Raw genomic sequence first — 27,225 nt, 5'->3', positions numbered from 1 at the left:
TAAATACAACTTACCCAAATCAAATCCTGACCATTTCCCCCTTTTAATCTTAATGAACTTTCTCAGGTTTATGCACTTTTTCAGCATGCAACGTAAAGTCAAGAGCTTCTTCATGAGAATGTGCCTGACTGGGAACTTTATTTTTTTAGAACAGTTACTGTGCCGTGACACAAGTGTAGAACACTGCTTTAAAGGGCTGCTGACTCTGGACAATTTATATGCTAATTCCAGAAATGATTCCTCCTACATTAAATAAGGAGCTGAGGAATGTTCCAAAGGTCTGGACAGACCATGCCATTAACAGACTGGGTAAATCAACATTAATACTGCCCACAGCATATTACACCGTGTGAACTTTCTTCACTGCCCACACTTTACTAATTTTAGTTCTGCGTGGTTCCTCAGCTGACTGTCCAAAATATAAACTACATCAGCTCCCAAAAGCCTCCCTGTGCCCATCTGGGCCTTGGACTCGCCTTTAATATTAAACTTGAGGAAAAAAATCCTGAATGGTCACACTTTTTTATTCAGGGTACGTTTATAAATGGTTTATAAAGGGTTAATAAATGATTAATCGATTATGAAAATGTCAAAGAAGTATGGACAACTACAAACACTAAGAATAGCTGTCTGACACCCAGTACTAACCAATCAGCCATCTAGGACATACATTCTAGCCCAAACTCCCCCAGTGTGAAGGCCAAGCCTGGCAAATAATTCAAATATCTTCAAGCTTGTTTGAGCATTGACAAGTTCTCCAGCATTTATTAGTAGTGTTCTGAGGCTATTAGACAAACCTGTCTCTGAGTTTAGACTTTGAACAAACAAGCTGTTATAAAACCTTAGGCTACCAGAAAAATTTCCAGGTTTTATTTTACTTTCAATAAAAATGAGATTTACACAAATTCTCATATGGCATATGTAACGCCAATAACACAGAATTGAAAAACTCAAAATGCAACAAGCATCACTAAATGGATCATAAAGTACTAAGGTCAATTTAATTTTTAAAATTCCTTCTGTTTTTTGTACCTCAGCTTAATAGCTACGCTGCTAAAACAAGGCATTGATGCAAAGCATGATGCTAAGTGCCTAGTTGTCACAGAAAATAAATTTCATCTCATTTGGGACAAAATTTGGGGTTTAGAAATAAATCAGCATGCAAAGCATTTACAGCATTTTGTGTACGATCTCGATGTGATGAGTTCTTTCAGTGTCACTCCCTGATAAACCCTAAGGCAGTAAATACTGTGAGGCACCTTCCCATGACAAAAATCTGATTTCTTTGCAACTGAAGCAAGAGCTGCTGATAGGCTTTTCTTTCTTCCGCCCTCACCTACCTCCCTCCCCTTTTTTTTCTTCTTTCTGCTTAACTGAGGACTATACCAAATGCATGTGAATGACACGATCTCATAACTTTCTTAACAGACATTGCAACATTTTGGGGGCACAGAGCTGAACATGAAGTCAAAAGAGCACTGGAGAGGTGCCTCCTCTCATTGAGCTCAATAGCTGAACTTCCATTGAGTGCCAGGGGACTGAATTAGGTCTGTTTATAGTGTGGGTGCCAGCAAACTCTTTGTGCTTCATCCCACACACCCCCCTAACCAATCACTGCACTATGATATAATTATTCCATAGGAGCCACCTCTTAGCAAACTACAGACAGGTATGGAGTGCAAAAAAACCTGAAAACCAGTCCCAGCAGGACTCCAAGACCTGACAGAGGTAATAAATGCATCACACACAGCAAGAACATGCTTTGCTATACCTGAGACACCTCAGCCAAATGACTCCTGATAATGATCAATGATGGCAAATTGGCAGCCGGGCTACTGGAAAAATTCCAAGCTTCACCTTCCAGCTACAGGAATGAGGAGGATATATGTGAATGTAATCTTTGGCAGGGAAAGGTACATTGTTTCATTGCTGTGGGAAAAATGCTTATTGCTCAAACATTTCCTTAAAATAAGATTACAATGAAACATTAGAGGTAGCATTATTAACAATAATCAACTTTCCTGGCTAAATGAAAAAAAAAAAACCAAAACCATTTCAAAACCTATCTCCAATCGGCAGCCAAAAAAAAAAAGAAATCTAGTGTTTCACCCCTCACTTTTTTTCCGATCACTTCAGCAGAGATGCTACTGCAAAGAGAATAGGCCTTTGTGTGCTTTGGGTTTTAAAAATCAAGGCAGCTCCCAACTTACCTGTTCTTTTTCCCTATCAACAAATGAGGAGGAGATTAATTGAAATTTTGAGGCTAGACTGTAACACCTGATATACTGAAAACAAGAACCCTCACACCTCAAATTTATTTCTGAATGGTGAACCTTGTGCAGGAAACAGCTCGTGTCTGAAGAGAGACACAAAATGCAAACGGCTTTAAAAAAGATTTGGGGATATGAGAATCCAAAGTTGTTGCTGTGCTCCATGGAACAGAGAAAAACCTAAATGGGCTTTATAACCTTTGCATCAAAACCTAGTGAAAAGAACGTTGCTAAATACTCAAATAGGTGCTCTTCCTGAGTAACCACTAGTGAAGCTCATGCAGATGTCTGCTCCTAAGCACGCATGAACACGTATGTTTTACACAAATGTGTAAAACACCCTATGCTCCTCAACAGGAAGAAAATCGTTCCCGAGTCAGAGCTCATCCAGAGGCTCTGACTCATCACTGTCCATCCAGTTTAGAGCCACCTTTCTCCCCTCCTTTCTCAGTCTTTTACCTCAGCTTCCTTCCAACATCCTTTACCTCCTGTGAAGGTTCAGCTTCTTTCCTCCATCAATCCTCTTAGTTTCCCCCAGAACATACCTTATCTCGACAGGAAAACAAAACACTGGAATTAATGTTATTTTGTCTTCTCTGTATGTCCCTCTCCTCATGCTGCCTTTTTAGGTTAAAGTTTCTTTATGACAGGGATTATTTACTGTTCTGTGTACTCATACACCACAGGCTGGAACTTAACCAGCCTCAAAGCACTACCGAAAGAAATTGAGAATAAAAAGAGACTGCCTTTGTCCTAGGTAAATGCTCTCCAGAGTGATATCAATCATACTTATCCATCTTTGCAAAAGGAACCCCAGAAAGCACATAACAAACATGCCAAACATTATAGAACCTAAATCACCAGTTCTTTTGAAAAATATTTCTTTTAAACAATTTCTGTAGCATGAAATGGAATCACATTTATTCTAGGCATCTCTGAAATATTAAATCGTGGTGGAAATCTTATTTTTGGGTGTTGATCATTTATCTTTTCAGGGTACTTAGGAGTAAATTCTACCTGTTCACAATTACTCCTTTCTCTTCATTGAGCTGCCTGAATACAATTAGAAAAACATTCAAATTGCAAAAATTTTCCTATGAAAGACCATAATTGGATATAGAAAAATTTCAAAATACTCAGGCAGACACCCATAAAAACATTTTAAAAGTTGCTTCTGAACACGTTTAGCATCTAAATAATTTTTTACTGATAATTTGACAGCAACCATGTACTTCATTTTCTTAGTGGCAAAGCTCTTGGAAAATCCAGAAGGTTAGGCTACAGGTATGTTGCCAATCTGTGTTTATCATAGAATCCTAGAAGAGTTTGGGTTGGAAGGCACCTTAAAGATCATCTCATGTCAAGCTCCCTGCTCTGAGCAGGGACACCTTTCACTATCCCAGGTTGCTCAGAGCCCCATCCAACCTGGCCTTGGACACTTCCAGGGATGGGGCAGACACAGCTTCTCTGGGCAGCCTGTGCCAGGGCCTCACCACTCAACAGTAAAGAATTCTTTTTAATATCTAATCTAAATCCACTCTCAGTCTGAATCCGTTCCCCCTTGTCCTGTCACTCCATGCTCTTGTAAAAAGTCTCTCTCCATCTTTCTTGTAGGCTCTGTTCAGGTGCTGCAGGCCACAGTTAGGTCATCCCCAAGCCTTTTCTTCTCCAGACTGAAAAATCCCAATTCTCTCAGCCTTCCCTCACAGGAGAGGTGCTGCACTACCTTGGTGTCCCACTTCTGGACTCACTCCAACAGCTCCATGTCCTTCCTGTGCTGGGGCTGCAGAGCTGGATGCAGCACTGCAGGTGGGAGCTCACCAGAGTAGAGGAGCAGGATCCCCTCCCTCTGCTGCTGCCCACAGGGCTTTGGATGCAGCCCAGGACATGGGTGGCTTTCTGGGCTGCACTTGCACATTCCCAGCTCATATCCAGCCTGTCACCCACCAGCACCCCCAAATCCTTCCCAGCAGGGCTAGTCTGGATCTGTTCATCCTCAGCCAGGATTGATACCAAGGGCTAACCTGACCCAGGTGCAGCACCAGCAGTTGGTCTTGTTAAACCTCATGAGATCCCCAAGGACCCACTCCTCAAGCTTCTCCAGGTCCCTCTGGATAGCATCCCATTCCTCAGGTGTGTCACCACACTGAGCTTGGTGTCACCTGAAAGTTTGCTTTAGGGTCAAAGAAAGCCACAGTGACAGTCCCTGTTGTTTTCATAACACATCCCAGGCCTGACCAAAGGCCACTGAAACCAGGAGAAATCTTTCAGACCTTTAAGTGGAGTCAGAATGAAGAAATAATTCACTCTGCTGCAGAACAGATAAAAGGCAATTTAACCACAAATTCTGCAGAGTAGGAGCTGAATTTCTACCACTCCTAAGGAAGTGGGAACTCAGAATCCCAGCCTTCTCGTTGCAGGGAAAGCATGGGGTTATTTTATTGCAAGAACTAACCCATTCTGACATGCCAAAAGGATCTATTTTCTTTCCATGAAGCTCAGGTTTCTACCTTTGGCTACATTCTCAGAATGCAAAGTTCTATTTTCAACCCAACTCAGTAGGGCATGCAACGAGGAGAGTGGGAGAACTTTCCTGAATGTGTACCAAGCAGTCAGCCTAGGCTTCTGTGGAAAGAGACATCAGTTTCAGATCAAGATGGGCCATTACAGCCACCTTATCTAATCATCATCCCTCATACAGACCTGAAACCATCAGGCAGATCTAAAAAGCTTAAAACTGCACATTCCAGAAAGGCACCCACTTGGCAGCTCTGCAGTAAAACAACAGTGCTTCAAAATGCCACACTTCCTTGGGAAGGGACATCTGACAATTTTGCTGTGAGCACTACTCAGCTCTGGAGATGATGGACCAGCAAGGTTTGCAGCCCATAACATGAATTCAGATAGCACAGAGTGACAAACCCTGGCAGGAACAGCACAGTTTGAGTACTTCAGCTGTGAATTCAAGCTAAATGAAGTAGGTGATCAATCTTTCAGCCCTCTGCAGGTGAATTGAGGGAAACAAAACAGACAAAATGATTGAAGCACAACTTTATGAATAATACATAAGCATTTCCTTTTATATAGGGCTACATGAAATTCCAGAGGTCTGTGGTACACTAGAAAAGAGGTGTAAACCCCTGATTTGTAACAAAGTGCCCCAAAAATGCATGAATGCTTTGATGACTTCAGGTGCCCTCCTTCACAAGTACCTTCTTCCTTCTTCGTTTGCTCAAGAATTTGGGTAGGGTCTTTCCTAACTGAAAGCTTTCTAGCTAAAACGAACTTCTGTTAAAATGGGCAAGTCATTGAGCCCAAAATTCAGCCTTTTAAACATGTGAGGTTTGGATGCACTTTTGCTGAATCCACAGCAGATCCAAAGGAACCTCCAGAAATTCCTGCTAGCATTACTAGCAGGAATGGCCTTTGGTTGCAGTCACTTACAGAGGCTGTAAGGGCTCTGCAGTCAGTGCTGACCTTACAGATCCTCATGTTGTTTTGTTAACATGATGGTTTCATGTCTCTTGGAGATTTGCCCTAAGATACATCCTTTGAAACAGGTACACATGGAATTATCAGCCGGCAAACTGCCCTTCTCCCCCAGCCCCTGGAAATGATCAAATATCTTTGACATGGGGAAGCTGAACTGGGAGGAAATGCTGGTTATCCTCTTGAAGTAACCCCTAGAGAAGATGAGGATGTTATTGCAAACATGTGAGAAAAAGCAAGTTTTCCCATTGTCAGCATGCAAAATAGACACAGGACAATAGGCACCATGATTTTTCTGCAATCAGGTTGGCAAATCCTTGAATGTGAAGAAAATGAAAGCCAGAGGCAGTGTGTTCCAAAGAACTATTAATTAACTAAGGGTTATAAAGCTGAGATTTAGACAGCTGACTCCTCAAAGAGACAGAAGCAGCACAGAGTCTTGAAAACAACATGAAACCTCAGTATTAGAACAGGTATAATGTATTTCTCTAACAAAAGAAGTTTTTCCAGTATCAGCTTCTTTTCTCAAGCAGTGTCTTTGTCCAAAAGAAAATAAGAAAATTTTGCTACATATACTCCAAATGAAAAAATGAGAACACTCCCATTGGTACATTTTCTATCACCATAATCCCAAAGTGGCCTCTAATAAATTCTCTTCAGATAAAAAGCTCAGATGTTGTTTCTACCGTCACATTCTCACGGATTACTGCATTCCTAGGTTAGACATTAGTGCCAAAGTGGGGTATCCTAAGAGTTTGTACATTTGACCTTCAGTACCACAGTTCCTGTCATTTCCAGTCCAACACCTGAATGTTCTGCAAAAGGTACACAAAGCATGGAAGCAAATAACAAAACACTGCATAAGGGGACATTTCACCCATGTATAGGCAAATAAAAATAACCCCAGAGCTATGTGGGTGCAACAATTAACAAGGGATTTACTTAAACTAATAAGAGAAAAATTCAGGAACAAACTGGATTCACTGTAATTAAATCACTGCAGATAGAACAAGGATGATCTAATGTAATAACCTCATGACATCCGGTCCAAATACAAAGAGCCTTCCTATGACTGAACAGGTTTCTTTTCTCACATTGATTCTTACCTAATTTTCCAAGCTTTTCAGGACAAGGGACGTCTTAGTTACTAAAAGCTGAGAATCTCTTGCAATAATCTGTGCAAACAAAATAGCAATATAATTTTAGAGGTACCTTTCTTCAGAGAGATCCCAACAGTACTCACGCATGGTACAAAAATAGGCTTTATTAAACTCTGCAGGAGCCAAAAGCCTTTATTCCTTGAAGAGGCCATATGCCACCAGTGAACAAGAGTTTAGGGCTCCTAGGGAGCTGGGATCCAGAAAATGCTGCCTCTTACTGGTGCAAGATCATAACTTTTGGAGATACAGAAGCAAGCACTGAATCCTGAGCTCAGTGAGAGCTTGAAAACAGGGCAGCTCTTGTTCAGAGCTTGTTCTTGTTTCTATGGGCTGTGAGCCTTGGGCTTGAACCAAACAGAAATCAGTGTAGTTCAGAAAAACCTCAGCATTACTAAGGCAAGATCTTCAGGCCAGACTGTAAGGACTGGTACCTGACATTCGGTGCTCATTAGGAGCAGTGAACCACAGAGGTCCCTCCCTATTTCAGGGACAAGCAATTCCCAAAGCCAGCCCATCCCTGATGCCTGCAGGAAGTCCATGGAGACAGTTTTAACTTCCTTATTCCCAGGCAAAGTAGCAAGAGAAAGATGTGAAATTCCTTCCAGTCACCGAGTTTCCACATTTGCAGTGACACTGCCCATAAAGTAGGAGATTGATGGCATTTCCATGGTGGTGACAGCAGAATGGGCAGTTAGAAGGTAAGAGATTTCCTTACAATAGCCAGCAACTCACTATTTTAAAAAAGCTAGCAAACAAAGATATAACTCCATAAAGGAAACAGGCACGTTCCTATGTATGCCTGCTGCAGTTTGTGTTCTCCTTACAGCCAGGACACATTCCTTTGCGTTAGCTACGTGGTGAGGTGCTAAAGGAGAACAAAAAACAAATAAAAACAAATGTTTTATCTCTTCACTGAAATGAACACACCCAAAACACACTTAGCTCCTAGTTCCAAAATTAGGATAGATTTTTGAAGTGCTTCAAGCACCATCCACATTATCCAAAAAGCCTAAATACTCACACTGTAGAATAAATATGGAGAGATGAACTTCTTCCTAAAAGGATAACAAATACTGTCTTGCTTGTCATACTTTTACTACAGAAAACCAAAAATTACTAATAAAAACTATCAATCACTTCTTCTGGCCACATTCACAGACCCACTTGATTCTTCCCAGTAGAAAAATTAATTTAGAACTTTAACATGGCTTTATTCACACCAGCACCAAGATGTATCTCTTGGGAACAAGCTTGGTCTGTCAGGAATAGCTGCAGTAATCACATTAAAGCTCCTCACTATCACAGAGCAAACCTCACCTGCAGAGACATAGCTTTTATGCTTACATGTACATGCAGGTTTATGTATAAATATGTATTTTTACATATATACACAGACACATACTCACATGCAAATACGCTTTTGGAGAGAAATCTTGTGTCTCAAACACAAAAGGCTGTCTCACCACAAGTACGATTCTGAGATCTCATCTGGAGTCACCTATATCACAAACATGCAGAACTTCAGTTCTTTCTGGCTTTATTTTGCTGGGATGCCATGGCAAGTGGTAAATGCTCTGCTGCCACCCAATGACGTTTCCTGGGATTGTCCATTTCCCAAGACCCTTTTCTCCTACTCTACAACCACGTTAAAAAAAAAAAAAATCAGGTTAAATTAAAGGCAGCACTTAAAGCTGAAGCACTTTGCATACCTGTGGTGGCTTGGCCTCTGGAGAACACGGGACATCTCCGCCTCTCTTCACCTGTATGCAAATGGCCCCAGTCCTTTTCATCATTCCGCCAACAGCGGCAAAACTTTATCTGAATTCCCAGTCACAAAACCATCATTGTGCTGCGGCAGTTAATTTTTACTGGTTTACAATGTACTTTCCTTTGCACAAGAGATAATGCCAGCTAAGCACAGCAAACCTTTCACCCAGCTGTTATTATGCTTTATAGGCCATCAAAGCGTTGATTTCGCAGCATTGTGTCAATGCCAGACACACCGATTCCCCTCGCTGTTTCCATTGCTCAGCTCCTTTCTGTGCCTTCCTGACAAAGCACAACTTGTTTTAGTCCTTACTACTACATCTAAATTTAGTTTGCAATGCTGTATAAACACAAGTGGGAGCCCGTCAGGTTTAAGTGGAAAAGGGGAAATGCTGTAACGTGGGTCTTGAGGTTCCCCCCACCTAGAACTAAGTCCTCAGAAGTTTGAACACTTCAGCTTTCCTTGCAGTAAAAATAGACATTTGTAGAGTGCCAGTTTAAGGAAATCCAAGAAACTAGCCAAGTAATTTTTATCAATATGTATTTGCACACAAGAACAAGCTGTTCAGTTCTGAAGAATCTGCCCAGAGTTCCACGGCAGCAACATGTGCATCTGCTCAAATTAGTATTATTTAACATTTGTCAGCCCAGAGTATACTTTCAAATGTGGTTTACATTTTCAGTTATCAGCTTGAGCTAGTATAAAAGACCCTGACTGCTCAGTTGAGAGTTTATTGTCACAGAGGAACCACAATTACAGGTTTAAAGGAAGCCCAGCAGTCTTTGATTTATTTTCACCTATTTCATTACTATTCTTGTTTTGGCACACAAGGATGTTCCTCTCACCAGAACATACATGTTGTAGAGTAATACACTAAAAACCTACAGGAAGGAAGAATTAACTTCTTTCCCAATAACCATCTACAAGAAAATGTGATCACTGCATTAAAAGCTAGACATTATTTCCAAAACGTTCTGTCCGCTGCTGCTCTCTGGGGTTCTCAAAGATCACAGATTGTCCTGAGACTCATTAGTGGTTAATGGTGTTTAACTGTGAGACAACAAAACTAGACTTGGCACTTTATAAGAAGTGCCACTTTCATACTCTTAACATTTTCATACTCCAAGCACTGTGCAGAAGTGTTACAGATACAAACATTTTGGTACAAACAGATGTGTATTACTGATAATTCACTGCCTCAAAAGATACCTTTTTATGTTTTGCCATTAAAAAACAAAACCCGATTGTATTCCAACCCCCTTGATTCAGGCCCCAGCACTTAACTATGCTGAGAATGTTCCATTAAGTGCATCCAGAAGTGCTGACCACACAGCCCAGCTTGCACGGTCAGTGTAAAATGGGGGCTTGAACTCCCTCTGCTGGCTAAAAACACAGCTAGAGAGTTTTTAAAAAGCCTCCCACGTCCAAAAAAAAAAAAAAAAAAAGGAAAAAAAATAGGACATTAAAAAACTTTTTAAAAAATAAAATAAAGATAATCTTTATCTCTTCTTTGGGAATTTTAAGTTGTTGGCATCTCAAAATGATTTTGCACTACCTGAAAAGAAAACTCCTGACCTCCCATTTGTTGCTCCCATGAAACACCGGTCTGTGACTGGGAAGCTCTGCAGATGAATCCTGCACAACTTCCTTCTTTGTCAACAGATCACAAAGGGGATCGCAGCTGTGATGAAACACCAACCAGTCTGTACAAAAAAGATGGGAGAACTGCTGGGAAAAAAAATCCATCAACACAGTAGCAATTTAAGATGTATTTGACAAGAACCAAAATTACAAATTTAGGTCAAATTTACTGAGGAGAAAGGTCTACTAGAGGTAATGGAGTGGCAAATGGGGTTCAATCCCCAATCCTGAGATAAGTTTTTGTGCTTAAAGTCATTTTGGCTCAGTTTCTTCCCTGGAAAGTGTTCCCTGTCTTCATCTATCTCAATTTCCAGAGAGAGGATTTCTGCTCCAAGGAGCCTACAGAGCAGATTCTGTCCCTTCTGTGATAGGTCAGATAATCTAGTTTTTTAAAACTTATTCCAAAATTATTTTGAGAGCGCTTCATCTGACCTACCACTACCTTGCACAGGAGTATTCATTTCCACGTCACAATTAACCAGCCAAGATGATATTGCACAGTTAGAAAGACTGTGATAGCAACCCTATAAAATTACCTAAAGCATAAAAAGCAAAGCAGCCCTTGCTGGACAGGGGGCTCCATCCCATTAACCCCACTGGTCAGCCCAGCTCTGCAGGGAGCAAATTCAAATGGCAATATTTTACACATACTCTACTTGAGCCTGAACACCACCACAAGGTACAAGACAGATTTATGTTTCCATGTTTTGATGGCTGCAGTATTTCCCTCAGCCATATAATATAACAGTGGAGGCATTACCAAAAGTTATGGAAAAGCAGTGTCAAGGAGCACCATAACACCCCTCCATAGCCCCTCCTAAGGACACAAACCAGTGTAAATTTGCTGGAGGAGAAATTAATTGTAGCAATGAAATAACAGAGCTAGATCCTCACAAATATTCTATCAACAGTTTGTTCTGTAAAATGATACAGCACAGTGGTCCCTAAAACATTAGTTCTGCTTTCTGGCAAGTTTGTCACCACACCAACCCGCTGGTGGCCACAGAAAATGTAGCTGTCATGTAACATAGTTGGGACAAATCTTTCAAAATTCCTTTACACAATGGAATTGCCTTCCTCTCAGTGGGATTCAGACATACATTGATGGGTCACAAACCTTTTAACCCAAACCACCATTTTATCTGTGTGGGATTGGGATTTAATTCAGCTCTTCCTCCTTTAATGAACTAGATGTGGTCCTCCCCAAACACCTGTTCATGAGTGTCTGGTGAAAAGCCAGGTAACACCTCTCTGTGCAGATCAGAAATGACACGCATGAAAACTTGGTGCAGAACTGCATATGAGATGTCTCAGACCTACATTCCACAATGTACACCTATACAATGTATTTGAGCCTTAGAATATTTAAGCCTGAACCCAAACTTTCCTCATACCTCACTTTCCAATGTCTAGGCTATTCAGAAGTAGAGGATGCTGCTTTACAGATCTCCAGAGGACTGCGTCAGGGTCACTCAGGAGATGAGAAGAGAACCAAGGGCTTTGGAAAACGTCAGAGGCAAAAGTTAATAGTCACTGTGGAGGGTCTCAAACAAGCAGATGTTTCAAACATGTGCGTAATTTTTAAGTGCTGAGTTTGATGGCAGTAGATATTACAGTGGGCACCAACCCAAGACAGAGCTAAGGAGGAAAGGCTAGTGGACAAAACAGGAAGAAAAGCAGAGCATGAAAAACATTTTTTCACATGCTTTCTTAGTCTGTGTAATCTACCCTAGAGAGGCCTCAGCAAGCAAGTTAACTTCAGACCTCAATTACAACATGTGGGCAACTTTATTGCCCAACAAAAAGTACATTAGACATTTATAATCTCATTTTATTAAATTTTCCTCCTCGTGGCATTTACTATTGGGTGTGTATGTGTGTGAGGTTAATACAAAAATCTATACTATATTTGTATATTAACAAGATTAAAAGCTCACCTGCGTGGCAGGTGTTGCTGTGGGCACACGCTTGGATTATGGATTAACCAACTCCTATCAAAAACTGGGGTCTATCACCAAATCTAAAGCAAGGAAGGCAGGTACTTTTCCTGCTGATCATCCAGCTGAGGGCTCTGATTCAATTACATCAGGAAAGAATAGCTTTGCTTTCTTCACAAAATCTGATTACAGAAAGAAAAGGGCAACACCTCACACAACATAGTGAATCTTAAAGGATATCCTATTCCTCTATGGCCCCTTCTGCTGGCTACTTTGATCTAAGAGTTATTGTCTGGGCTTAACAACTTCACCTCTGATTTCACAGGGAACTTCTTTAGAGGCGTTTTCCTATAGCAGTTGTCCAAGTCTTTTCAGAGGAACCACCAATTATCCAGGATGCTGGGAACTAAACACTTGTAGTTTTGGTGAAACACAAGATTACTCTCACTGGTATTAAACAGGTATGGGAAGACACACTAAAGACTCAAGTTTTACTTTCTAAGATCAGTACTTGCTAAAAAAAAAGAGCACTGTCAGCAGCTCAGCACGTTTTGTGAGGAACCAATTCATTCCTAAAGGCAAGGAGACCTAACATAATGAAACCAGATTGGCTTCCCAGATCACCTCAGAAGGAAAGCTCGATGTACAAGGCCATTGTTACACCACCACCACTAGCCAGTTCAATGCTATAGTGTTACAGTTTTTCAGCAGACACAAAAGCAGTTCTTTCCTGGGAGCTAACAAATCCATTCTGCTTTTAGCCAGAATCCTCCACAATAACCCTAATTTTAAGCATAAAAATCAAAATCCCTTCTGGTCTTACCTAACGTGACAGGTTGTGTAACACAATCCTCACAACTCAACTCAGTAATTTCTGCATCCAGCCCAGCAACCTGTGGTTGTATTAGAGATTGTATTTCACATTACACAGACACACACACCTGCTACACAGCAGAATTTGGTCTTAAAAATGCACTCAATTTTCTATTTTGATGTGAATTTCCACCTTCTCAAATGCTGATGATCCTTTGCCAGTGAGACTGTGCAGGGCAATTGGCCTCCTGGGCAGCTTTCCAAATTCAGTATGATGCTGCAAGTGCTCACCAGCTCTGACAAGTAAGACTGTTCACTCACCTCAAAGAACAAAATACAAGAAGTACAAAGGAAGATGAGGCTAAAAGCATTTTTGAAGTGTGTTTCAGGTCTGACAGAAGACTGAAGCTGTCGTTTAGGATGGTCATCCTGCATTTTTCCTCTAGTTTATGCAGCTGAAGTAGTGACTTAATAACTAGAATCTATCAGTTTACTCCCCCTTACCAAACTTCCAGCACACGTGCCAGCCTCAGCTCATCCCTACTAAATATTTATAAATAAGATGGCAAATCAGTAATAGTCCTCCCTCCTCTTTTGATAAGATAGGAAATAAGTAGAGTTAGAAGTTTAGAGGTTCCGGGATTTTGGTTTGGTTTGGATTTTTTTTAAATTTTAAAACAAAGTAAAAAAGTTATATAAAACAATAGGCAGCAGCAAAATCATAAACCAACTGATGTGGAAAAGTCAACATCATCTTCTAAACATGCAACTGAAGCTCACAGCTGGTGAAAAAAAAAAAAAGAAGGCAGTATTGTGTGTTAGCAAAGGCAGTGAGCAGGGACTGCAGGTTTTATTCTTAACTCTCCCACAGATTTCAAGCTCGGCTGTGGGCAGATCACCAAATATCTCAGCTGATCATCTACAAAATAAGGATAGCAATATTTTCCTATCCCAGCAGGATGTTTTCAGAAGAGTGCTTGGGAAGCACTCGCTGTAGTGATGGGGGCCTTGAAAGTCTCTGCACACAACAAAGACAACACCTGCTCAACTGGTTAATGGGAAAAAGATGACTGAGACTGTTACAAGGAATTTCTAGCATTAAAGGACAAGCTGCAATTGCCTCTGGCTTACAGTTAAGAAATTCAGCATCAGTGAATCATTTGTTTTGTACAATTACTGTGGAAAAAAATTAAGTATAAGACTAGATGAGAAAATAATGCAAATAAACTACATAAATGGCTGGAATTCTACATCAAAGGTACCATTTAGGTTTTAGGTTTATAGTGGGTAACACAGGTAGCTCATGACAAAAGATCCTTTTGCTTCCTTTGGCAAACAAGTGCATAGATGATGGAGGTAACTGCACATCACAGTTCTTCCTCCAGAATTGCAACAATTTTAGTTAACTAAGACACTTTTGAAAAGCATTCATTATGCCTTGTGACTCCATTTTATACAGGCTTGAAGTTCTTCTCATATTCTCTGTGAAAGATAATGATAGGTGGCTCTTCCAGTGGTTTGCTGGACATATCCCTGTGTACTTAGTATTTGAAAAATGCCAGCTCAAGCTTGAGGGGGTTTTTTTCTGACCATCTTCTTTCCCTTTATGCTGGAAAAATTGTAGCTCTACAAATATAGAAGAGGTTTTGAGTTCATAATGAAATATGAAGTTTATGATTAAGGAAGTCTGATGATCTGGTGTCTATTCCTAAATTAGCAACAGATTTCCCGTGACCTTAACTTCATCATTTAGACACTTCATGATCTATTTTATCTTTTAAAAAAAGAGATGGTATGTCTGGAGGGTGCAGGAAAGAAATCAAGAAAGGCTTCAAATTCTACTCTGCCTTGGATCCAGGGAAACATCAGACCAACTTCAATTAACAAAATTAAATTTGTTAACTACTTCACCATTACCTTTGTTAAGGTAAGGTTTTGTAATATTAAGGTTAATTATTACATCATCGCTTTTTGTAACGTTTTCTAGTTCTCCTAGGATTTTTGCAGTATCAGTCCCCTGGTAATAACTCTTGAATTCATTCACCAAACCAAGTTTGAAAGAAGACCTGAAGTGTCAGAGGTATGAGTGTCATGCATTTGCATCAGGCAGAGCAGAGTACTCAAACTAAGTGTTCTTACCAAGGGAAAAATCAAATTATCCGACCTACTTGGCTTGTCAGAGAGCCAACACAAACTGGGAGAAGGGCAACACATACCCTCTTCTTGCCCAAAAAGCTAAGGGATGTAGAAATGAGATTAAAGGGAACCCAGCAGAGTGAACTGCATGGAGAACTACGGGGAGCTAGTGCAAGGTCAACTACCAGCAACACAGCACACACAGCTCAAGCTCATCTTCCTGTGTGTAATGAGAAGCTGAAGGACCATAGTTTTGTTTTTGCTATCCCTACTTGTACAACACTTGCACGCTGTAAACATTTGTAAGCCATTAGCTGGATCCAGCAGCACATGCTGTAACAACAAAAGCTAGGTTTGTTACAGCCATGGGAATTCCTTCCAGTGAAACCACAGAGAGGTAGGCGGGACAGGATCTCAGGGAGCAGCAGAGCCACCACCACGCAGGGGCAGGTTCACAAACATCCAGACAAAGCTATAGCAGGTGACCATCGAATCCTTCCTAAAACAGCTCTCGAGTGAAGGGGAGTCTGCAACCTCCCAGATACAGTGCTCAGCATTAGGGAGCAGCCTCAAATCCAAACTACAGCTTCTCCTACAACCAGCAAACAGATTACACAGCATCAGCAGTTCGCTCCTCTCAACCATTTACATATTTGAATATTGTATAAAAAACTATTTGCCTGTCTCTTGTTGATCTGAACAAATTATTTCCTTTGAAGTTCTTCTAAACTCACACCTTTCAACTGTCTTAAGACCTCTGTTACTGACCCGTGATGAACACCTTCTCCCAAATATTTAAAATGCAGGTCCCAAAACGGAAACAGCAGGGCCCAAAGGGAAATACTATTACAAATTACAGCAAAGCAATTCCTTTTGAGCTCTTTCAGATGATGTTAGCTCATTCAATTTGCAGTACACTATCAGTCCATAATATTTGTCTTCTAATACCACTTTTTCCCTGCCATGTACTGCTAAATTGTAACTGCATATTTATCTCTTAAATTTCACTTCAGTAATTTCGGTAATTTCCTCCAGTTTATTAAGGTCATTTTGAAACAGTGTCAGAGTGTATTGCTTAGAGATGGATTACAAAGCCACTTTTACCCCTCCACCCACGAACCCCAAATTATTCCTACCCAGAGTTCACATAACAAAACGGCTCTGAATGTTTATAAAGTCTGCAGATTAAGTCAAAACCATTGGTTCACTGAATCATTGACTTGTGGAAAGCTCCTAAGAGCTGTATGCCTTTTTAATTAGACAAAAGTCTAGTGAAAGAAAGAAAAAATCATTAACACCTACATAAACAATGTAGGCAAACACCTATTTTTATATTGTTTTCAATAAAACCCCAAGACAGAGCACTGGAATGACTGGATCTGACTACAGCACAATGTTAAACTGCAAAAGCTGTGGTAACACCCTGTGGTACTCCTAATACACAGGCAAGTGAAAAGATAAACCATCTAGTAAGACAAGAGATATCTCTGAAACGTGAGGTGAAGGTAACTAATCTATAACCTGCATCGTTTTCCTATAGGGCCTATTTTTTCTTCTAGCTTTATATGTCCTTTTTTATTTTTTTTCCCTGCACTTTAAGAAGTGTTGGAGGGATGCAAAGCAATATTCCCCAAAATGTGTCAAGCTCATAGTTGAGTGCCTGTGAGGTTCACCACTGTATTTCTGTATTTTTACTAAAAGAATTGAGAAGACTTCAGTTGAATCCTTCCTCTCCTTCCACTCCTAAATATTTAAGCAATAAAAATTCATAGCAAATCAGGAAGGGGGAAAAATAAAATTACATGAGGAATCTCAAATTAGCCTTAATTAGGTGATTAAGGTCTTCCTTCAGAAGCTAGAAAAATCTGATCCTTGCTTTAATAACACAAGATGATCTTCTCTTTGCTTTGGCTTTCACATGCTCCACCTAAGCATCTGCAACAACCATTGTCAGAGACATCAGCTTGTTCCAGAACTGATTTTGTTCTGTCCTTCATAAAACCCCTTCTAAATCAGAACATGCTACCAAAGAATACCACAGACTCTGCTGAATTATGTGCAAAATCTGCCCCAGCTGAAATGCTGTGAGAATGCTTTTGCACTGATCTCTTGGGGAAAAGAGAGATGAAGGAATACCTGTTTTGCAGAGACTGGAAATGCAAATTAAAATCAACCTGCTCAAAACCACCAGCGCTCAGTTCCAACGAGATTTCACCTTAAAAACTGAGTGTATCAAGTACCCACAGAGGATGCTATGTGCCTCTAGAACTGAGAAGTAACAGAGCAGCACCCTTTAGGTCTGCATATTGAAACCAAGCACTTGTATCCCACTTGCCTGTAACCTCCTCCAGGGGCCCAGCCTTTAACTGGCAAAAACAATGGGAACAGAGATGTCGAGAGCTGCAGGAATCAGTAGCAAGGTGTAGCAAGTAGAAAGGCAAAAACAAACCACAAGAATCACTTCAACACCCCAATTACTTTCAAGTTTAAGAAGAAAAAACTTTTTTAATAATGCAAACCTCAAATTTTACCTAATGATGTACATTCATTTTCATGATTTATACAATTATTGCATAAGATTTGTGGTCATTTACATCTTCCAGTTCAAGTGACATTAGGTAGCACAATTTTATATTAAATTCTAGTTACACTTCCAGTCAATTACACAAGTGTGAAACAAGAACAAGACAAGAACAAGTCCCTTCAGAATGCCTTCTCCACATTTCACCAGATGCAAAGATGGCATAATGGAGACAGTTGTGATGTTTATGGTAATCCCACACCAATTTGTGTTGCTTTGGCAGATTGTAGTGTAATGTAATGGCAAAAAAAAAGCCAAAAAACAAACCAAAAAAACCCACAAAAAACAAACAACAAAAAAATCAACCACAAAATCCCAAACAACCTTAAGAGGCCATAAAAAATAGTGAAACTTGCAGGCTGATAAGAACAGGACACTTCCTTTTTGGCAAGGCAAAGCTACTTCAAGTATTCAGAAAAATGGAAAACAAAAAAGATTTTTTTTTTTCCGATGAAAAGGTAAAATAAGACTGTTCAACCACTGCTTAATAAGTCCCAATACACTGGTGGGAGTGATTATAAATCATGCTAGAAGGAACCGAAACCATCCTGACATAAAGCCATACTGAACAAAACAAGCTCAAAACTAGAAAAACCGTGTGCTGATGCCTTTACCGGCTTGCTGTGATGAGTGTTTTAAGTGCATGACTGAAAACAAGCATGATGACGCCACTGAAACCAGGAACAGAGACAAGAGGCTGCACACAGACAAGGGCATGTCTTAAGAGGCAGGACTGCAGAAGTAAAGATTGCAGGAGTAGCTCAGAACTCAGCTCACATTTGTTCTACACATACGAAAGCGACAACACATTTTGCTCCACAGCACAAAGAAAATACAAGCAAAAGATAAAGAAACAGACAAGAATCATTAAGTAATTTCTGAACAGTGAGACCTCGAACACATCATCATCCTGGATATTTTCCTCTCCTTCATCCAGGACAGAGAGAAAAGGCAAACAATGAAAAAAGAAGAAGAAAGGTACACAGGATGACTGCTTGGCACTCTTGAAAAATGTTTTTTAACTAAAAAAAAAAATCAAGGGACTTAAGAATAGTAGCCAATTACCTCCCCCAAGCCTTTGTCAATACAGAGATGACCAAAATAATGTGTATTTTGGTGACAAGTGTCTCAATGAGAAGGCAGTGCCCCAAAGGGCAGTTTCATTTTTACACATAAAAACAGTAGTTGTGGTAGATTCTATTCTTCATAGCAGTTTACTAGTTGTGACAGAGATTCAAGCAAAAACACCTTTTTAGAGGAACACTATGGGATACTGAAAAGCATGTGGACACAGCTTACCGTGAATCCTCCACTTTGGATTTGTTGAGAAGCTGATTTACCCAAAAAGTTTTACCCAGCTGAAAGTTAGTGGTCCACAGCACGTGGTCCTTAAGCCATAAAATAATGTGATCCTGCAATACTGGTTGAGCACCTTCAACTCCCACAGGCTCAAATTAAAATTTCAACTGTTAAGCACTTCGATTATCCCATTCAACCTTTTTTTCCTCCCCTTCCCCCTTTAAGTGGTTGACTCCAGTGACCATGGTACAACATTCCAGCCAAAGTTCATTCCCCTTAGCTTTTTCATGGAATACGACACAGTGTAGAACAGGACTTGGAAAAAAGTAAAAGGAAGAGGTTCAGTAAAGAGCAACATGAGAACATTGACTCTAAAAGAGAGCTCAGTTTTACCACATTGAAAACCACAAGTGCAATTGCTCCAGCCCAGGTTCTGGTTGCTCTCAGTGACCAGAGTGGCACAGCCAGCATGAACCCTCATGGAAAACAAAGAAAAACAGGGGATGTGCAAAGCAGGCAGCCCCTGTTGCTAAGCTGGAATCGATTGTGTTCCGACGTGATTAACTCCTGAAAATTTGGTAAGATATGCTGGTGTCACATTACAATAAAAATAGTGTTTCAACTCTCACTACAGGAAGATTAAGGATTTTGTTCTGGTCCTGCCTAATCCATTCATGAATTGCAGGGCACAGCCCTTGCCACACTTGCCTGCCAGAAAAGGCAGCTCCATTTTCTTGTGCTGAAAAAAGTAGCAGGCTTAGTGGTTATAAAGTTCGTGTCTTAAAGTGCACTGTCATTTTAAACAGACTTCCCCTATTAAAAAAAAGAAAATAAAACCTTCTGATATCAACACTCTATAAAAATAACAGCTGCAATACTCCTTCTAAAATTGCAACTTAAAATCAAGTTAGCCAGATCCAAATCTTTTCCAAAAAAAGATATGAACCCAAAATAAAAAATCTTTCTGCAGAGAATTGCAAAGCAAAACCTCACATACTGTCCTACAAGCCCCTCTCCTAACAGCATCTCACAGAAAATCCATTCAGTTTCTTCCAGCTGACAACCTCAAGAAAACTGAGGTCTAAATAAATCAGTCCTTCCCACCAGTCACCTACATAACTGCAGGTGTGGGTGCTGGTGCAGTTTTTCCATCAACTCCTCCTCTGTAGGTTCTTCCAAAACATCTCTACAAAGAAAAAGCATGAGTTGTTAGGGGCAGCAAAGGGATCTTCCCAGTATTTGTTTCTGCAATGCACATACTGAGATGTAACGTGTGCTGGTTTCAAGAATGAAACGAGGAATTAAAATTACAATAAGCTGATGCTCCCTAAAGATGCATCTACTTGCAAGTGATCCATCCTCTACAGATGTGTCATGGAAACCAGCAGCTGTTTTCCCACAAGAAGCAGGGAAGCAATTTCCTGCACACAGTACAATACAACTGGAGGTCAGTGGATTTGTTTTCCTGAAAAAACTCCCAAATGAGAACATGCTCCCAGTGCTACTATTGAGTATCCAACGTGCACCAGAAGTTCCACTAATGCACAATCATCAAGTATCAACTCACCACCCACAATTTCATAATAAGCCAAGAACATGCATCACTTTCCTCATCATCCCTTTTCTTCTTTCCCTTGTTTTTTCCTCCCTCAGCAGTTGTTCCCCTCACCCCCAGCACCTCTTTTCCCATCCTGCTATAAGCACAAAATATATGAAGGTTAGGCTACCAAATCAGCTTAAAGCAGGCCTAACTAAAGCCCTTGCTGAATTTCTCCAAACCAACAGATGAAACAGTTTGCTTCAGAGGGAGGAAACAGAAGACCTCTTGCAGTCAGCACACTTTTTTTAAAGCAGACAAACATAAAAAACTACAGTGATTATCAAGTCCAGCCCAACTCACCTGAACATGAGTTCAACTGTCCTCTGGTATTCAATATCTGAAAGAGACTCTCGCTGGCAGCGACGGTCCCACTTGTGAATAAAGTTCTGAAATGTAAAAGGAACAGCAAAAAACATAAATGCTTCTTCTGATGGCACCAGAAAAGAGGTTATATCTGGTCACTATGTTTGCAGATAAGGTTTGGGAGGGGGGTGAGATTTGTTTTTACACAGTATCAGAACACTGATTTATTCAGGCATCCCCTTATTTACTTGCTGCAGGTCACTACTTTACTCAGACCTTTGTTCAGCAATGAAATAACTTTCTCATCACAAACTGAAAGAACAGCAGAGCAGAAGACAGCCCTGCTGCCTTCAGCTCCTAGCAAGGACTGCCTCCCCAAGACAGCCGTGTGAACTACCCACAAGACTTCACCTGCTTTGCATTTCTTCCTCTTTAAAAACCTGACAATATATAAACATACTGCCAGTCCAGGCATCACAACTTAAACTCAGCTACTGGTTTTGTCATGTTCCCTCACCCATTTTGAATAACTCTGACAAATGAATACCTAGGGAGTAGACATGCAGCTCAGGCAAAAAGAAAAAAAAAAAAGGGAGAAAAACAGTGATTTCCTGCTCTCCTGCTATGGTTGGCTCTGCAACCAACCTTTGGCCATAGCCCTGCAGAAGCAAGCAGGTAGAAGATGTCCTAGACTGAAAGTTTGCCACTCTTCCTACTGCAATAAATTTTAATTCTCAGTAGAGTCAGCAATGCCAAGAACAGCTCCAAAAGAAACTTTCATAGGGTTTGAGACGGGGTGAAGTGCCCTCTACAGGTTCTCAGTTCCCTCCACTACCTACAAGAGAAGCCCACAATGATGAATCCAGAGGAGATGGTTATGATTAGCATTCCCTTCACCATTGGAAATTTGTATTTGCAGGGAAGTATGCAATGAGAAACCAGTAGAACCACATGTTCTTCATGGCATTGTTTAGGCAACTGCACTCCCACAGCTTCTCTGAAAAACTCTAGAATATGATCTCTTGAAAATAAGTAATCAGTTCCACTCCTCTAGCGCGGAACCGAACAATGGTGGCGATTCAAACAGGGGTGGGAAGAAACACAGGAGAACCACATAAAATAGAAATTTTAAATTTAAATGGCTCCCTTCATTTGCTGGCAAATTAAAATGCAAAAAGCCTGCAGCTTGAATAACTAATGCTGAATTTAAATGTTAAGGTACAAGAGAAGCAATTTTACAACACTTTAAATACTTCTCACCTTTATAATAAAGAGTGATGCAATGAAATTGTACACAGCCAATGAGACACAACCAGTTTTGTGACAAAATTGCAAATAAAACATACAATTCTCTAGGAAAAAGAAAATATTTCCTCAGCTCCTTGGGCATAGGGCAGCAAGGAGAAAGGTAAAGTAAGCACACACAAACCCAGCATAAAGTTTTCTGGGTTATTCTCACTTCCTGCACAAATTAGAACCCATTTTCAGGATCTCACACCAAATAAACACACTTCCTTACCTCCAGAAGTAAAGCTACAAAGAGATTAACCCAGATGACAGAGGAGATCAACCACCAGGCTACAAAATAGATCTTTGCCCACCTGCAGATCAGATGAACAGACAATATATAAAAGAGGTCGTAAATAACCTCAGCCTGAAAGTCAGCAGAGCACCATGAAATCACATTTTTTTCCTTGAAATATAATGTTACTACTTTCTTAATGGAAAAGGGGGTATGGATCAAAAAATTAAAAATAAAAAATGTTTGCTTTTCATTAAGTTAGCCAAACAGACTCACTCTCCTGGGTTAACCAGCTAAGGATCACTGGAACAGCTCAACCCAGGCACCATCCAGTTCATTCAAGCATTCCCATGAAGTCAGTAAATACAAATGAAAGATATGTCCAAGGTTTTACATCTACAAGAAATTGTTCACCCACAGAGAAAACACAGAAGCATTAGGTTTATTTCCTATATACCTGAATTGATCCAAAAGAAAGGAAAGCAGGGTATACTTCTTGTTCAGGTACCTTACAAGCTGGATTTATACAGGACTTCTTCAGTATGATTACTGCTACTTACGGACTTGAATATCTTGAAAATGCATCCAGAAAGACTTGCCAGTTGTTCACCACCATCACATCCCACAGGGTTACCACTGCAGCCTAAATAACGTGAGTAGAACAGAGCTTAAGCGGCTGTACCACAGATTTAAGCCCCAGAAAATGAGGAGGAAAGACAAGCAGAGAGGGGAAGAAGGAGGGATTTCATCCATGATCAGACTCACAGCAAAGTCATCGAAGTTGTTGGGCCAATATTCCAGCTGTTCGTAGGTCCCACACTGCAGAGTGCCATTGTCATTTGTTGTGTTGGCAGCACTGCAAGAGAATTACAGGCTGATGTGAACACAGCTCCCTGTGAGCTCTGCTTTAGAATTCTTCTTGGATAAAGTTAAGAGTATCTCATACGGGCAGAAAACAAGGGAAACAGTTCAAAAAAGTATTTCAGATTAAGCGGGGTAAAATTCCAAGCTACAGATAAGCATTCCTGCAACTTCAATGCAGCAAGAAGAAACAGAAGGAGCAACAGAAAATGAAGTCTTGTGATTAAACATGAAAAGTAGGGTGGCTCCAAGAATGAGAGAAAAGAAGAACCCAACAAAACCAACCACAAACAGATCAGAGGTAAAAAGCTGCAGATGCTTTTGAAAAAAAGATCCTTTCTGAGCAGTGATGTTTAGAATGTTACCTGGTATTTCCCAAGGGAACAACAGCACCTTGAAATAGCATTATGCCAGTTATAGCAAATGCATAGAAAACCACCTGGAAGGAACACAACCAACCATTAGCTTTGAATATTTCTGTCACTAAATAAGAAAGCAAAATGCAATTAATACGGAATTTACATTAGTACCACAGTTAAGGTAATTGCATCAAGAAAAGCCTGAAGCTTTTAAAGTGAACGTACTTCTCAACTGCTCACTCTTTTTAATATTCTACTTAGCTTTAAGTTGTTAAAATGCATTAAATCATTTTATTTCATCATCTGTTTTACTTCTCTGTGTCTCAGAATGCTGATATTTAACTATAAACGTTGCAGAACAGCGACTTAAAACCAAAACTCAGTACCAGTATTTACTAAGAACAATATAAATATCTGAGTTTTCTGCTAGATTCAATAAAAGTAGGCTTTCACTAAGTTTAACTGAAAGACAAAACTAAGTCAGTATTTTATATTCCATCAGCAACTTCCTTTAAAAATTCTAAAAATAAAGTTTTCTATAACACAAAGGATTTGGGAACTTCTGTCTTTTAACTGTTAGAAATGCAAACTTCTTTTTAAAGAGACACCTTTCAGTCTTTAGCAGTTGCCTAAGCGATTTTTGCCATTTTTATCCTAAAAAGATTGTTCTAGAAATAACCTACAGCTTTGCTCCTCTGAGAAGGAGCCATTTGTCCCAGGAAACCTTGAAGCAAGCTGAGTCTTCACACAAAAAGGAAATTTTTTTTTTTTATTTTGCTACAAAACAAACCCAAGAATGGGAGGTCTGGAAGGAATAGAAGAGTACTGTCCTGGCCTATGAACCCTGAAAACCACCGGAGTAAGCTGAAGCTGACATTTCACAGCCTGCCAGAAGATGGGGTATCTGGCCTGGCAATAAAATTAATTTTATTCTTTGAAAAAAGATATATTTAAAACACTCACTGCCTGGGAAATTAGCTAATAAGTTACATTATTTTATCAGCATGTGTGTCCCAGGCTAACTTTAGGAAAGATATTTTGCATCAGCTGGCAATGGAGTTGGATTTCACTACAGCAGAAGCTCAGTGAGAGTTTCCACATAGACCAAATTAAAAGCAAATTAAATCAATGGAAGTGGCAAACACTGTGGCAGACTTGTCTCATAAGTGTGACTTGAACAGCACAACAAAGTTTTTACCACCTTAGTTTTGCCCCAGTCAAGATCTTTATTTCAAAGTGCAACATAAGCCAGTTTAAGGCCTATCCTCTACAGATAAAAGCACAGATTATTAATGACAAAAATAGGTATTCTGGTTAAATTGCATGCTAGGTATATAGACTAGAACAACAAATCATTGGTCTACAACGACTCCAATTAAGGGACCCTACAAAAACCCATGAACAATAGCAAAACCAAACCCACCCAGGCTCTTCTTTACCCTACCAGGAAGACGTGGCTGCAAAGCCAGCTCGAGAGTTGGGAGAATTTATGTAATGGACATCACACATTGTGATCCACCCTTTAATCACATGTTTGCTGACTCTATGTTCCTACACAGACACACCTAAAACAGGATAGCAGAGGCTCTTAAAAAATCCTGCCCAAACATGCCATCTCAAGACCTTCTCAACCAAAAACAAGTATATAGTTGTTTTGCTATTTAATTTAACATAAGCAAATCAGGGTAAGGAAACCTGGTCTACTTTTAGCATGGATGAAATTGTATTTGAACCCACACTACCCAAGCTAAGGCAAACACTCAAAGGAAGCTTTAATCAATCTTTTAAAGATACTTCTGCTAAATGAGGCACTGCCACTGTGTGCTTGCCACCACAAAACAGCAGTTTATTGTGGCTTTCCAAGACATGCCCTGGGGAAGAACTAGCTGGTTAAGGTGAAATGTTACTGCTCATGGTGATTGTACAAGAACCTAGTTAACTTTGTTGGTGACATACCCTTATTATACCATAACAAAGGAAATTACAGTCTTGCATCATGACTTACCACAAGGATTCCTGCAAAGGCTCTTAAGTTTTTCACCAGATCCAGCAATGTAGTAACAACCAAAGCCATGAACTGAAACAGAGCAGAATCCTGTACATATGACATCCACCACACTTCCAACCCGTATCAAATTTTTACTAAAAGGACAAAGAATAACATCCAGAGAACTTGCCTGCCCCCTCCTCACCAGAGAAAACCAGCTCAAGAGACAGTGATTTTGTGAGGGGCTGTGCGAAAGTCAGGACAGTTAGAGCGGAGCCATCCCACTCGTGTGCAAGAGAAGTGCAACCTACACGTTATTCTGAAAGGCTCTAACAAAATTTATAGCTTGACCAACAAAGAAATCCGTGTTGTGGAGGGAAAAGCAATCACCTTCATGTTGGGGATAATCCGCAGGAACCTGAACACAATCAACATGTTCACCAGTCGCACCATATCCCACAGGGACAACAAGCCCATGAACTCAGGTCTCCTAGACAAGGGAAGAAAGTAACAAATCAGAGAAACAGCCCAGGACAGAAAGACACAGTTCAATCTACTGGGTTACAGGAAATGTAAGTGCATTGATTTACTTAGCAGGAATCTCAGCTACAGTAAACTAATAACTGATGAAGGAAGGAACCCCTTTAGCCTGGGCTCTTAAGTGTGCCTAGAGAGCTCTTTGAAGTGCACGTTTGTGCCTTCTGCTGGGGAGGAGGCACCAAAGAGGGTCCTTTCAGAAAACAAAGTGAATCAAAAGGACTGCTAGAGGGAGATACTTCAGGAACTCATGCAAAGATGGGCATTAATCCTTCGGGGTATGCCTGCCTGAAGAAGGGCTTTGAAAACAGCATGAAGTTAAAAAGACTGTCATGTCAACCTTCTTCCTTATATGTGTATATCATGGGAAATGGGCATACACTTCAAAACTCAGCCTGAATTTTAGCTTTTACATGAGCATGCTGAATGGTTCTTGGCTGGAAAGGAGGGCAGGTGGTGGGGGACTAAAGCAGCTAATGACAAAGGACCTTGGTAACAGGGATGCTAAATCATGATTTGTACCTCCAATATATTCATCTCTAATAACGAAAGAAATTATTTAAGATAACCCTGCATAGAAGGTATATTCTAGATAACAGCAACATCACTGTCCTGCCCTGAAGGTGGTGATTGCTTGATCTGTGGGTGTAATACCACACATCAGGACCCAGAGTGACTCATCTGGGTTGTAATCTGTTTGCAGTGACTGACACAAAGACCTAACAAGAATTACTGGTGCTCCAAGATGATAGAGCAAACAACTGCCTACATTTAAGAATCAAAGGACAAAATCAAACCCAAACATAATGATAACATCAATAATTAACGTCACTAGTCTGTAGCAATTACTCTTCTGGCAACCATCATGGCTGGGTGATAGGAATACAAGTAGTATTCAAACAGAAACTCTTCTAAAACCATAAGATCTGACTTGTCTAACCCTCTTCAGAGATTCTAGTGTA

The 27,225-nt window shown here is 40.3% G+C and overlaps 1 protein-coding gene across 3 annotated transcripts in view; it reads right to left on the bottom strand.

Moving 5' to 3' along the window:
• TPCN2 (two pore segment channel 2) overlaps positions 1-27,225 on the bottom strand; it is a 47,087-nt gene that overhangs the window by 3,781 nt on the left and 16,081 nt on the right. For 2 of the 3 annotated variants that reach the window (XM_039552808.1, XM_010412533.4), the window contains 8 exons: positions 26,117-26,216; positions 25,745-25,816; positions 23,746-23,819; positions 23,285-23,375; positions 23,080-23,162; positions 22,517-22,598; positions 20,995-21,080; positions 17,689-20,280 (listed from right to left, as the gene is read on the bottom strand). In XM_039552808.1, coding sequence (XP_039408742.1) covers positions 20,202-20,280; positions 20,995-21,080; positions 22,517-22,598; positions 23,080-23,162; positions 23,285-23,375; positions 23,746-23,819; positions 25,745-25,816; positions 26,117-26,216 — 667 coding nt within the window. In that variant the 3' untranslated portion in view covers positions 17,689-20,201. Of the gene's footprint in view, positions 1-17,688; positions 20,281-20,994; positions 21,081-22,516; positions 22,599-23,079; positions 23,163-23,284; positions 23,376-23,745; positions 23,820-25,744; positions 25,817-26,116; positions 26,217-27,225 lie in introns of those variants that run through there. The other variant, XM_039552809.1, reaches the window with a different exon arrangement.

The sequence above is a fragment of the Corvus cornix genome, chromosome 5 (genome assembly GCF_000738735.6).
Source record: "Corvus cornix cornix isolate S_Up_H32 chromosome 5, ASM73873v5, whole genome shotgun sequence".
NCBI classification, from domain to species: domain Eukaryota; kingdom Metazoa; phylum Chordata; class Aves; order Passeriformes; family Corvidae; genus Corvus; species Corvus cornix.
Note: the sequence above shows the minus strand (reverse complement) of the source record. Positions and strands in the feature narration are given on the sequence as shown.